This window comes from Xenopus laevis, chromosome 2S, assembly GCF_017654675.1.
Source record: "Xenopus laevis strain J_2021 chromosome 2S, Xenopus_laevis_v10.1, whole genome shotgun sequence".
In the NCBI taxonomy this organism is placed as follows: domain Eukaryota; kingdom Metazoa; phylum Chordata; class Amphibia; order Anura; family Pipidae; genus Xenopus; species Xenopus laevis.
Genome location: NC_054374.1, coordinates 65,473,880 through 65,486,520, shown reverse-complemented (window position 1 = coordinate 65,486,520; position 12,641 = coordinate 65,473,880). Strand labels below are relative to the sequence as shown.

The following is a 12,641-nucleotide window of genomic DNA, read 5'->3' as shown; positions in this document are numbered from 1 at the left end:
AGCATGTTTTACTGGTGTGTTCAACCACTTTAACATTCTTGGGGGAACTTTATTTGTATTTTTCTGGGTACAGCTCAGCAACGTGAACAACCCCCTTTAAGATTAGTTGCAAGCTGTTTCTCCATCAGATCACGAAAAGCTGCAGCATCGTCAACTGGAAGTCTAGTTTTCCAGGCCAGACGCACAACTGCACCATCAACCCTAGGAGCGTTATCATATACTTTGGTAAAATTCTACTCCATTGGGTACTTTTTGGCAATTTTTTCTTGGATAACCACCTCTCTTTCAGTTCTCTTCCACTCTGATTTGATCACCTCTTTAAAGGAGAATTCTACCCTACAATAAAATTGTTCGGAAAGTACTAGGATTCTAACAAACAGAGCCCTAGATCTGATGTATGTCTATAACCAACACATCAAGGAATTCAATCATGCTGCTCAAGTAAACTTAAAAATGTAGATATTTTAGAACTTGTTTGATGCAGTTTTATACTGACACAATGCACAGTTCTTTATGCAGTAGTCATAAAGGGTGAGAATAGAAAATTATAATTGGTTAGTGGCATACCAGAATCTTCATCAGATAACTCTCCTCCAAATTCTGCCTTTAAATCCTTTCGAGATGTTGCTTTCCCCAGGTATCGTCTGTCTGTATCCACAAAAGATGCTGAAGTTCTGCGGAGCTGGCTAACCATTGGTACATCATCCTCATTTCCATCGTCTTCATATCTGTCAATAACTCGAGCAACAGTGGCTGTATAAGAAAAATAATTAACCATGACTGGAAGTAAATATTTTACCGTTAGTGTAGATGCTATATTCAGCACCTCATTACATTTCAAAATGCACTAAATACCAACTTAACAGAAATTTAAAGGGGTTGTTCACCTTTGAGTTAACTTAGTAGAGATTGATATTCTAAGGTTATTTGAAAAGGTTTTCATAATTTATATGTGGTTTTTGAGTTATTTGGCTTTTAATTCAGCAGATCTCCAATTAGCACGTTCAGCAATATGGTTGCTAGGGTCCAAATTACCACAGCAACCATGCAATGGGTCTGAAAAGAAAGAGGAGCAATAAAAAGTAGCAAAGCAATACACCTGTAGCCTTACAGAGCATTTGATTTTAAAATAGGGTCAATGACCCCCATTAAAAATCAAGAAAGAGTCAGAAGAAACAGGCAAAAAGTAAAGAAAAGAAAAAAGCTATAATAAAAAAAAGTAATAATGAAGTCCAACTTAAAATTGGCCATTCTATAACACACTAAATGTAAACTTAAAGGTGAACTGCCCCTTTAATGCACAATGAATGTTGAGATAATGTGTCAAATTTTTATTTTACTCTCAAATTCCCTATATTATACATATATATATATATATATATATATATATATATATATATATATATATATATATATATATATATATATATATATATATATATATATATAAATAAATTAGTTTAAACAAACAAGTGTTGACTCTACTGCACTGCAGTCTACTCTACTTTACATAAACGGTCAGCTACCTGCTAAGCATTGCCTTTAGGACAAGGAAAGCTGGTGACTAAAGTCTCCTGTTTGAATAAACACAGCCGTACTTGATCGCTATATTATATTTTCATTCCATTCCATTTTCGCCCTCTGTGACCTCTCATTATATGAGCTATAGAACCTCCGCCGTGGCCGCCATAATCAAGATGGCCGTGCTGAACGCTTTGCACATGCATAATTCCTGCCACCCCCAAACCTAGCGCATCAAACATTCTTTTTTGCTGTTACAGTGTTGTGCCATTTACAGCGCACAAGCTTCAGCACAGGAGGGATCACAGGAGGACAAAGTATGTAGAGCGGGCTGATTACTGCCTATTTCTTCATGATTTGTTTGTGCATCACCATAGCAGCCTTGTAGTAAGCGTTCTCACGATTTGTATTTATGCGCATGCCCTGCCTTGGTATTTACTATTGTGCGCATGCTCAGGGTCTTGGTCTTAGTTAAAGAGAGGAGAACCATGGCTCTTTTTTTTATTCCAGTCAGCATTTTTTTGTACTATGTGGAGTTGAAACAGGAAAATGGCTTGACACAGAGGAAACTTAACAGCACTGATGGCAACACTTAAGGTATATCTCTTAATGGAGATCAACTCTTTATTACACTTTCCTTGTCCTTTAAAGGAGAAGGAAAGCTACAGAGGCATTTTATTGGCAATAGATTAGCTGCAATAGTACAAGCTAGAATGCTATATTTATTCTGCAGCATGCTTTACCATACCCGAGTAAAAAGCTCTAGAAGCTCTCTGTTTGTTTAGGAAAGCAGCTGCAGTATTAGCTTGGTGTGACATCACTTCCTGCCTGAGTCTCTCCCTGCTCACTCATAGCTCTGGGCTCAGATTAGAGCGCGCGCGGGGGGGGGGAAGAGGAGCAAACTGAGCATACGCCCGGGGCAAGAAAGTTTAAGCTTTTGATAGAGGACTCATAGCAGCATTGCTTTAAGGGTTTACTGGTATATCTAGGTGGATCTTTCTGATAAGGTTCACTTAGTTTTCCTTCTCCTTTAAGGTGGCAGAATTTTATCATCACATGCTCTCCCACTGTATTGCAGGGCTTGCCAAGTGCTCAGACATATAACTACTAGATTCATCACCTGCCAGATGGACATGTCTGATGGACATGTCAGAGATTAGCTAAATAAATCTTATCAAATTTGTAGAGTCTCAGTGCCCAGATAAATTGTTGAACAGTTTTCGGAATCTTTGGAATTCTACTACCCTTCAGAATTGGAGTTTACGTTCTTTGAGGACTATGCCCTGTTATATCTGGATTATATCTAGATTACTTTAATTTAATACATTGAGTTGTATTATTGTAAACAACAGTTAAGACTCATTTTCTCAGGATTTTTTTTCCCCTTTATTGTTCATGAGGGGCGGTTTATTTCCCCCTTTTGGCTCCAATCGATTTACTGAAAAGCACTGTAGACTATGTTTTGCTCTATTATGTGTTAATAATATAGTGAATAAAGTACCCCCTCCTGTAAAAGATAAGAATATTATAAGTCACTGAAAAGCTCCATGGCCATATAAAAGCACAAGGCCAAAGGTTGAGTGGTTTTATAAAGGTCATGGAACTTCGAGATGACTTCTACTATCCCTGATATTTTAAAATAAGGGGTACTTTACTTAAAATATGGGGTTTCATGGCCACAGTGTTTACAGGTTACTGGTTCCAAGGTGTATGGCGATTCCTTCACATTTTAAAATAGAATTGTATTAGATTATATTAATTGAACACTAAGAGGGAACCTCAAAATCTATCCCATCATCCACGGCCAGCAGATAACTACACTATCTGTGAATAAGCTAAATCGAACCGGCTTGCAAACCAACCAGCTATGCAGGAGAGACACAAAACACACGTGGTTATGAAACAGAGCGGATGTCACACACCAGCGCCTTTATACTGACCGCACGAACTACGAACACGTCACACTGACAACTATATTCACGTACCTTCATCCTGATCGTCCTCGGGATCCGTAAAATTTGGCTGTGGATTTAACAAACTAGCCAACTCCTCAGACAAGGAAGCTGCCATTTTCGAACAGCAAGCAAGCAAAACCAATACACCCCTTTCACAATTACGTCATTAGACGGTGACGCGCGACTTCCGCTCCGACTTTCCGTAGGATACACACAGGAGAAAACTTATGTTGTTATGGTGACGGATATCGTCAGTGGCTCTGTTGCTAATCATTTTCGAAATTTAAGTGATTGAGCTCTGGCTCTAAAATGCGCTGTATCGTGGAACTTTGTTGTTTTTAATAATTATGCATATTCCATGTTCCCTGTTAGTATGACATATATGTTGCTTATATGTTCACTAGTGTTAATAATAACCTATGTTTACCTGTGATCAGGTACGACTGCTGTACAGGTTTTGATGTGAATTAGTATATGCAGCTACACTTCTAGCCTTTTGGGCCTTTTCACTTTGTGTGCCATTTGGCCATCATGCCCCATGCCAGCACAGTCTGTATTGTATAGGTTATAGGGTGCAATACAGGATGAGATAGATAGATAGATAGATAGATAGATAGATAGATAGATAGATAGATAGATGATAGATAGATAACTATATATAAATATATATGCCTTTATAGCAAGTATGTTTGCATTTCTGTTAGCTTTTAGAACCAAGCAAACTCCTCTTCAAGCACCCTGCTAGTAGTACCCCTAGTGATTGAGGAAGTCAAGCAGTTCTGTTATTTATATTTTAGGTGGAGACTATATCCTACCCATAGGGTACATAATGGGAACAAACACATGAATTATTCTTATGAGACATAATTCCCAAGTATAGGAGTCCAAATGTAGCCAAAGGTAACCCAGGCCTTAGCTAAGTCAGACAACAGGGACCCAGTGAATGAAGTAATGGCAGCCCCACACGTTACCAGGTGCAGCAAAAAAAAGCAGAAATTTTGTTTTTTACAGGGCAAGTCAACCCCAAAATAAATAATTGCCTAATGAATGAAACCATAATTCTAAGCAACTTTCCAATATACATTTATTAAATATTTTCAGTGCTTTTAAAGTTATTTGTAGAAACGTTTGCTATTGAAAGCAACATTTGCATAACTCCTGGTTGTTACATATTAAATGTTGGAAAAGTCTTAGTTCCACAGAAAGACAGGCCTGTTAACCTGCTGGCTTGTCTTACATTGTTTCAACAGTCTGAACCATCAGGACAGAGACTAGAAAGTGACAGACAAACACTACTTTCAATAGCTTTACATACAGTATGTATGTATGTAAATAACTAAAATAAATTATAGAACAAATTGAAGAACAAAATCGAGCAAATGTTGCGTTATTGCACTTTCTGCACTAGCTGCATCAGCTAGACCACCTCAGGCCTCAGGGCCAAATCATCCCTGGGTAATGGCAGTGGATAGTAGATTATGTTTTAGCATATTTCTAGGAGCTGTGAGTTAACTGGGTCAGCTACTAAGAGCAGCATCCTCTCCACTGTGGAGAATTAACTGTGAAGATGGCTTTCCCAGGCAATAGTGTAGGTACACTCTAATTGGAAAGGGACTCAGGCTGTTTCTTATCCCTCAGAGGTTTCCGCTGAAGGAATCATCTTACTAAAGATGCTGGTGAGACTACTCGTTCAAAATTTCTGTCTCCTATGCATAATGGTGCTTGATCCTCTGTACTTAACTATTACAGTGCTACTCAAAATGTATTGCTTCACTATTTGCTATTGGTCAATAAATCATATTTATAGTTAAGAATCACTGGCCCCTAATTTATCTTAAGTGCTAAAAGTGTTGGGAATTACTGTTTAGTTTCCATCTTCTTTCCTCCAGACCAATGAGAAGGTTCAGCTAAAGAAGACATGGCTACAGTGTACCATTGTTCCACATGTCAGCAGCTGTGCTAAATTAAATTATTTTGATTCACCTCCCCCCCAACTGTTTTATACAGTTGTTTGGGATGGTTTGGGTGGCTTACTCACCTGGGTAGAAGTCAGTTTACCAAATGCAGGCTAAATAGCAAAGCAACAAGTAGGTTTCTGTTTACTGCCCTACATATGCCAAATAGACTTACTGTGTGTGCCTTACTGTCATGTAGCAGGTATATCAAATGTCTCACTCTAATTGGTCACACCGAAGAGGGCCTGCTTTTGGGATAAAAATGTAAGGCTTGAGGGGATGGTTGGTCAGAGCCAGGTATATATATAATATATATATATATATATATATATATATATATATATATATATATATATATATATATATATATATATATATATATATATATATAATCTGTGTCAAACGACCGCACTCTGAAGACCGGACTTTGTTCACTCTTTGCGGGTGCAGGGTCCAAAAAATTCATATAGAGATTTGTCTGCAAGGATCCGCACACCAAAATTTTCATCAAAAAAAGTGTTTTATTTAGTACATAGATCTATGTACTAAATAAAACACTTTTTTTGATGAAAACTTTGGTGTGCGGATCCTTGCAGACAAATCTATATACGTATATATATGTAGTCCAGGAATGAAAGGAAGCACTAACGGCATAAGATTTTTTTGAAAGTCCTTTACTAGATCATATAGACATCTACACGTTTCGGTACCTCATGGGACCGTCATCAGGTCATATAGTTGATTTTCTAAAATCCCACATCTCTTTTAACCTGTACAAGTGAAAAGAGAGAACTGTGAATTTTTCTCTGGGGATTGTGTCAGGCATTGTTTTTTACCCAGTTTTTCCAGTCTGTTAAATTTAGCTGACAAATAGTAACTGTATAAAACAAAATCAGAAACGTTTCCTGTTTAATCAAGAAGAAAAGCACTATCCAATAAATACAACTGACCTTAAGTAGTTGCCCTGTAGTACCATCTTACTTACCTTTGCCGAGCATCCGTGACATAGACACACACAGTGTTACCTTTTTTCCTGGATTTATTAGGGGGGGGGGGGTTCAGTTTGACATGTGCAGTATATCTGAACCCCACAGTCCCTGAATTCAATCTTGTATTGAATCCAGGTATAGTACAGAGTAGTAGACAGTATGATTATGTTATAGCGACAATATTAGTATTATATTCCAAGCCATACAGTGTTTAATGTGCTTTAGCATTAACAAAAGTTGTCATTTGTTGACCATCTGCTTAATACAGGTATGGGACCTGTTATCCAAAATGGCCAGGACCTGGGGGTTTCTGTATAACGGATCAATCTGTAATTTTGATCTTCATACATTTAGTCTACTAGAAAATCTTGTAAACATTAAAGGGGTTGTTCACCTTCAAATATCTAGTTGTTTTCAGATAGATCACCAGAGATAACGACTTTTTCCAATCACATTCTATGTTTTATAATATTGAAGTGTAAAGTGCCATTTTTCACCTTCTAAAACAGCTCTGGGAGTAGGGTCGCCGACCCTGTAAACTGTTCTAAATTTATATATTTAGTTGATGAATATCTTCTGTTTATTCCTATGGAGCAGAATCCATGAGTTTCATTACAGGCAGGTCCAGTCCAGGGAGTTCACAGACGACATCTTCTTCCATGCGATCTTCTTCCTGCTTTGAATGGCGCATGCGCAGTAGGATCATTTCGCCGGTACGATCTACTGCGCATGTGCGTGACTTTTGGCGCATGCACAGTAGATCTGTACCGGCGAAATGATCCTACTGCGCATGCGCCAAAACGCCGTTCACAGCAGGAAGAAGATCGCGTGGAAGAAGATGTCGCCTGTGAACTCCCTGGACTGGACATGCGCAGAAGGGTAAGTAACAAGTTAGGGGCATTTGCCCAGCGGGATGGGTAGGCCAGGGGGGAGGAGGGAGGGTGGGCAACAAACGGGAGGGGGGATGGGTTTGCGCCAACTAGGTTTCCTTCCCCTTTAAGTAAACCCCATCAGCTGGTTTTGCTTCCAATATGGATTAATTCTATCTTAGTTTGTATCAATTACAAGGTACTGTTTCATTACTACAGACAAAAATAAAATAATTAAAAAAAATTTGGATTATTTGATTATAATGTGGAGGTTTCTGGATAATGGGTTTCCGGATAACGGACTTGTTTCAAAGAATGATTTCAATCCTGTGACCACAGTGTGTCTTGAATCCAGGTGCTGCACAGAGTAGATATTATTTTGGTATAATATATATTACTGTTATAAATTCTGCACAGCTTTATTTCATATTCTTGATGGAAATGAATATAGCAGTTCACTACAACATACAGAAGACTATATTTTGGCATAATGCTTGGTCTTTGAATTCTAATTTCTTTAAAGGAGAGAAAAAGGACTCAGATAAATGGTATTAATTCTGGATAGCTCACACCAGTTTGCCCCTGCACAGTTGAAGTTGTGTATGCTCCATATCTGCAATCAATTGTAAGAGAAGATTCAAATATTTAATTTAGCAACTCATTTTAGGCCCATTACTTTCTGTTTCAAGTCACAAAGTCCCTGAATTTAATCCTGTGAATATGTAAAAACAGTTTATCTTGAATCCAGGTATAGTACAAAGTAGACAGTAAGATTATGTTATAGCGACAGTGTTAGTATTATATTCCCAGCCATACAGTGTTTAATGTGCTTTAGCATTAACAAAAGTTTGCATTTGTTGACCATCTGCTTTATACTTGTTTCAAAGAGAATGAAAGCCTCAGATAAATAGAAGAATTTCTGGAGAGCCCTTCTCCCACCCTTCCAAACAACACCTGTTTGCCCCAAAACATCTGCCTCATTCTGGATTGACTTAAGCTGTACATATTGGTGGCACTCTTTAACATGGCTACTCTATTTGTTCTCAACAGGTAAAGAAAATATATCACATTTTATGGGTTGTAGGGGTCTTCAGATGTACTATTGATCTTAGTTTTCCATTATCAATATGCCAAATAAAAGACAAAATTCCCATTAATGGAAGTGCTTGTGTGTTGTGCAGAGAAAAAAGTATGTAATTCTAACATAATATTTTTCTGCCACAATGATAAATTGGCCACAAATTGCAGAGCAAGTTTTTTGTTGGTGGCATTGGTGATGGTCGTCTAGATGGAGTGTGTAACATTAATTAATATACATTTGTATTCATTATATAAGCCAACAGCAAAGAGGAACATTGTAGCCACCACTAAGAATTTTACATTAAATGCCAAGCAAAAATGTCCTTCTATTTAAACAAAATACATACACATTTTTTTAACACAATTATTTAACCTATATATGTCAAAACCATCCCTGGACTTGCCAGTCCTACATTGCTTTTCATGTGATTCATGAGGATTCCATCTATTCACTGTGCATTTTATATAGATATCTGCAACAATCTTTACCAAGGTTACAACTCCCAAACTGCAACCCTTTTATTGAAAACCATAGGGGTCATCTAGGATGGAAGCTACGGTGCTGAAACTGCTTTTGCACAAACGGATAGCAATGTGCTCACAGGATGACACTGTAAATTGTGCTGCAAACATGGTGCTATCACATAATTCATATAGAAACAGACAGATTATCAACAGTGAACCACACCAATATTTTGTAAAAATATTAAAGCTATTACAAATATAGTCTTTGAACAAAACAGGAAATGCTTGTTCATATGTTATAATGTATTTGAGCTGACCAACTTCATTAAATCATCTCTGGTCTTGACATCAATTCACTCACTTTTTTTTGGTTCATTATAGATTATGGACAGCATTTCACTACATTTTTCTTATAAGATTTTATTTTTCAATTTTTGCAAATCAAAATAATTTACAATAACACGGTGTGAAGAAGAAAGGAGAGATGGAGGAAAGAAAGGAAGATGAGGCAAGGGTAGCAATTACATCATGGCACGTTAAAACTAAAGTACACTTGGATATTTTGCAGATTCCGCCAGGTCCCCCATATGGCTACAATATATATGTAAGTTTGTGATGTGGGAAGAGATTGTTCACCAAGTCAAAGGGTTTTCACCACATTAGAATTGCCTTTTTAGAATAGTATAGCAACTGGCAATAGCACATTCTGGAATAGGACTGGAGCTGTAGGTCCCCATTAAACCCAACAGGCAGAGCTCTGGGGGCGGATATTAGGGAGCTTTCATTCACATACCTGAGAACATTACTCCATAATCTCTATATTACCCATCTTATCTAAAACACATGCAATAGAGATTTCACCTCGACTCTGCATTTAAGGCACAAATCAGACACATTGTCATAGATTTTCTAAACGATAGGAGTTACATAAGCCCTGTTTAAGAACTTTATCTTTACATACCTATCCCTCATAGAGATAGATAGACGGTTGAGAAGGTTCTTCCAATCTTCTCTTCCAGGGATATCCGTTTGCCATTTCATCCTGGTTTTCTCTAAGGGTGCTGGCCCGATGTAGACAGTATAATGTATAGCCAGGAGAAAGATTTAGTCAACTCTTGTCTATAGACTGTACATTATTAAGCACATATGACTTTTAAAAGCTTTTTTATACTTTTATAAGTAGAAAAATGAAGCATGAGAGGGGTTAGTACACTGGATAAGAAATCCATTAAAACAGATTTTTTTTTTTGTTCGTGTAGACAAAGTTTTTTTTCAATGGTAGTTTCTAGGGATTTTCGCTTAACAAAAAAAAATGTATTTAAGTCATTGGACATTCTTTCACAGTGACTGCATGATTTTTTACTGCTAAACTTTTTTAGTACACAATATGGGCTTTTTTCATTGCAAACCCTGGTGCATCATGTAACGTTATTAGGAACGTTGTTAGGAACCCAAGATTATGGTAGCTGAAGAGCTATTCATGGGTAAACTGCATTGAGTATGCATTCATACTAATTGTCAGCAGCACTGATTACACTGCATTTTATCTAGCATGCCCGGGTACTGTTAACTCTGCTGACCCCAACTTGTGGCATGCTATACTTGTTTTTAAAGGGTGTTAGGTAGCTGGCTTTGTCCTGGTACTGGAGGTACACCCATTGCCACCATCAGGAAGGCACGGGGGTACAACTGTGCCAGGCGCTGGCCTGAAGGGCTCCCCCTAAAGTGATGCGCCGTCAAACTGCCAAAGTCCCCAAAACAGCTGAAGACCCGAAGCCTTGAAAAGACCCTGAAGTAGAACCCCTTATGCCGCAAAAGGACCCAATGTCACAAAGGGAGCCGAAGCCGAAGACCTGAAGTTGTGAAAAGACCCGAAGCCACGAACGGAGCCGAAGCTGAAGACCGGAACCCGTGAAAAGGCTGAAGCCAAGAAAGGAGCGAAGCTGTAGACCCGAAGCCGCAAAAAGACCCGAAGCCACGAAAGGAGCCAAAGCTGAAGTACTGAAGTCGCGAAAAGACACAAAGCCACTAAAGGAACCAAAGTTAAAGTCACAAAGTCACGAAAAGACCCGAAGTCATGAAAAGAGCTGAAGAAGCTGAAGAAGAACCTAAGGTAAGTTCCAGTGAACACCAATTTTTTTTATTAAACCCCTGGCCACCAAAGTTGTTTTTAAAATATTCTATGGGCCCTATGGGATTTCTAATGTCGGCCCTCGGTACACCTCTGGCACTGGTTGAATATGATGACGTAAGTTGAAATAAAAAATTGTGACCACAAATTGAGGCAGAAGGGTCAGTAATTGGTTGCGGTAGACTGACTATGCCAGTCAGTCTGACTCTGAGCCTGCAACTCTTCACAACTATGGGCATTCACCTAGGATTGTTCAAAGTGGCACATACCCCCACCCCCTTCATAAACATCTAGGACCGTCATCAGAAATCACGGGGCCCTGAACAGCAAAATTTTCTTGTGACTTCGGGTTTTTCGTGGCTCTGGGTCTTTTCGGCACAGCTGCGGGTCTTTGGTGTGGCTTCGGGTCTTTGGGAACTTTACAGCACAGCTGGGTCCCCTTTTGACCTAGGCCCGGTACAGCTGTACCTGCTGTGCAGTCTTGTAAACACCATTACAGCAGACAGGGATATACAGCAAACTCTTGGCAAATTTATGTTATGGCATAGGGATCCCTAAGTGCAAGGAGAACTCTGGAAGCCTCTGTTTACCACCAGCCGAATAAATATAAACGTTTACCCCCAACTCCCACCTCAAGAACCAATGTAGCAGCCCTCGGCATTAAGCCATTCTTTCATAAAGAATTTAATCTTGAGAAGAAAGGCACAGTCTAAAGGATTACTCAACAAATGCATTGTTTTTTTAAGTAAAAAAATAAAATATATATTTCACTCTAAATCTTACTGTTCCCTCTCAACAGATTTCTATATACCTGCCTGCATTAGTAAAAAAACAATAGCAAATAATATATTTGGTGCCATGTATTTGGCTAAAGGGATACTGTCATGGGAAAATAATTTTTTCCAAAATGAATCAGTTAATAGTGCTGCTCCAGCAGAATTCTGCACTGAAATCCATTTCTCAAAAGAGCAAACAGATTTTTTTTTATATTCAATTTTGAAATCTGACATGGGGCTAGACATTTTGTCAATTTCCCAGCTGCCCCAAGTCATGTGACTTGTGCTCTGATAAACTTCAATCACTCTTTACTGCTGTACTGCAAGTTGGAGTGATATCATCCCCCCTCCCTTTCCCCCCCAGCAGCCAAACAAAAGAACAATGGAAAGGTAACCAGATAACAGCTCCCTAACACAAGATAACAACTGCCTGGTAGATCTAAGAACAACACTCAATAGTAAAAACCCATGTCTCACTGAGACACATTCAGTTACATTGAGAAGGAAAAACAGCAGCCTGCCAGAAAGCATTTCTCTCCTAAAGTGCAGGCAGAAGTCACATGACATGGGGCAGCTGGGAAATGGACAAAATGTCTAGCCCCATTTCAGATTTCAAAATTGAATATAAAAAAATCTGTTTGCTCTTTTGAGAAATGGATTTCAGTGCAGAAGTCTGCTGGAGTAGCACTATTAACTAATGTGTTTTGAAAAAAACATGTTTTCCCATGACAGTATCCCTTTAAAGCTTTACTAAAGTTTCTTACAGAGCAATTGCTTCAGTTTGATTCTTAAATTGTTGGTGTTTTAATCTGCTGCTGTTCTTACAAACAAAGCAATGGATCCAGAACATTTTTTCATAACAATCAATGAAAATCCCCTGAATTTATAGCACAGTTTAAC

At 38.4% G+C, this 12,641-nt stretch overlaps 1 protein-coding gene across 1 annotated transcript in view; it reads right to left on the bottom strand.

Moving 5' to 3' along the window:
* Positions 1-3,594, bottom strand: part of aatf.S (apoptosis antagonizing transcription factor S homeolog) — a 103,138-nt gene extending 99,544 nt beyond the window's left edge. The window contains 2 exon segments of the mRNA NM_001174006.1: positions 568-753; positions 3,507-3,594. Of these exon segments, the coding sequence (NP_001167477.1) occupies positions 568-753; positions 3,507-3,591 (271 nt within the window). The 5' untranslated portion in view covers positions 3,592-3,594.
* Between the last annotated feature and the right edge of the window lie 9,047 nt (positions 3,595-12,641).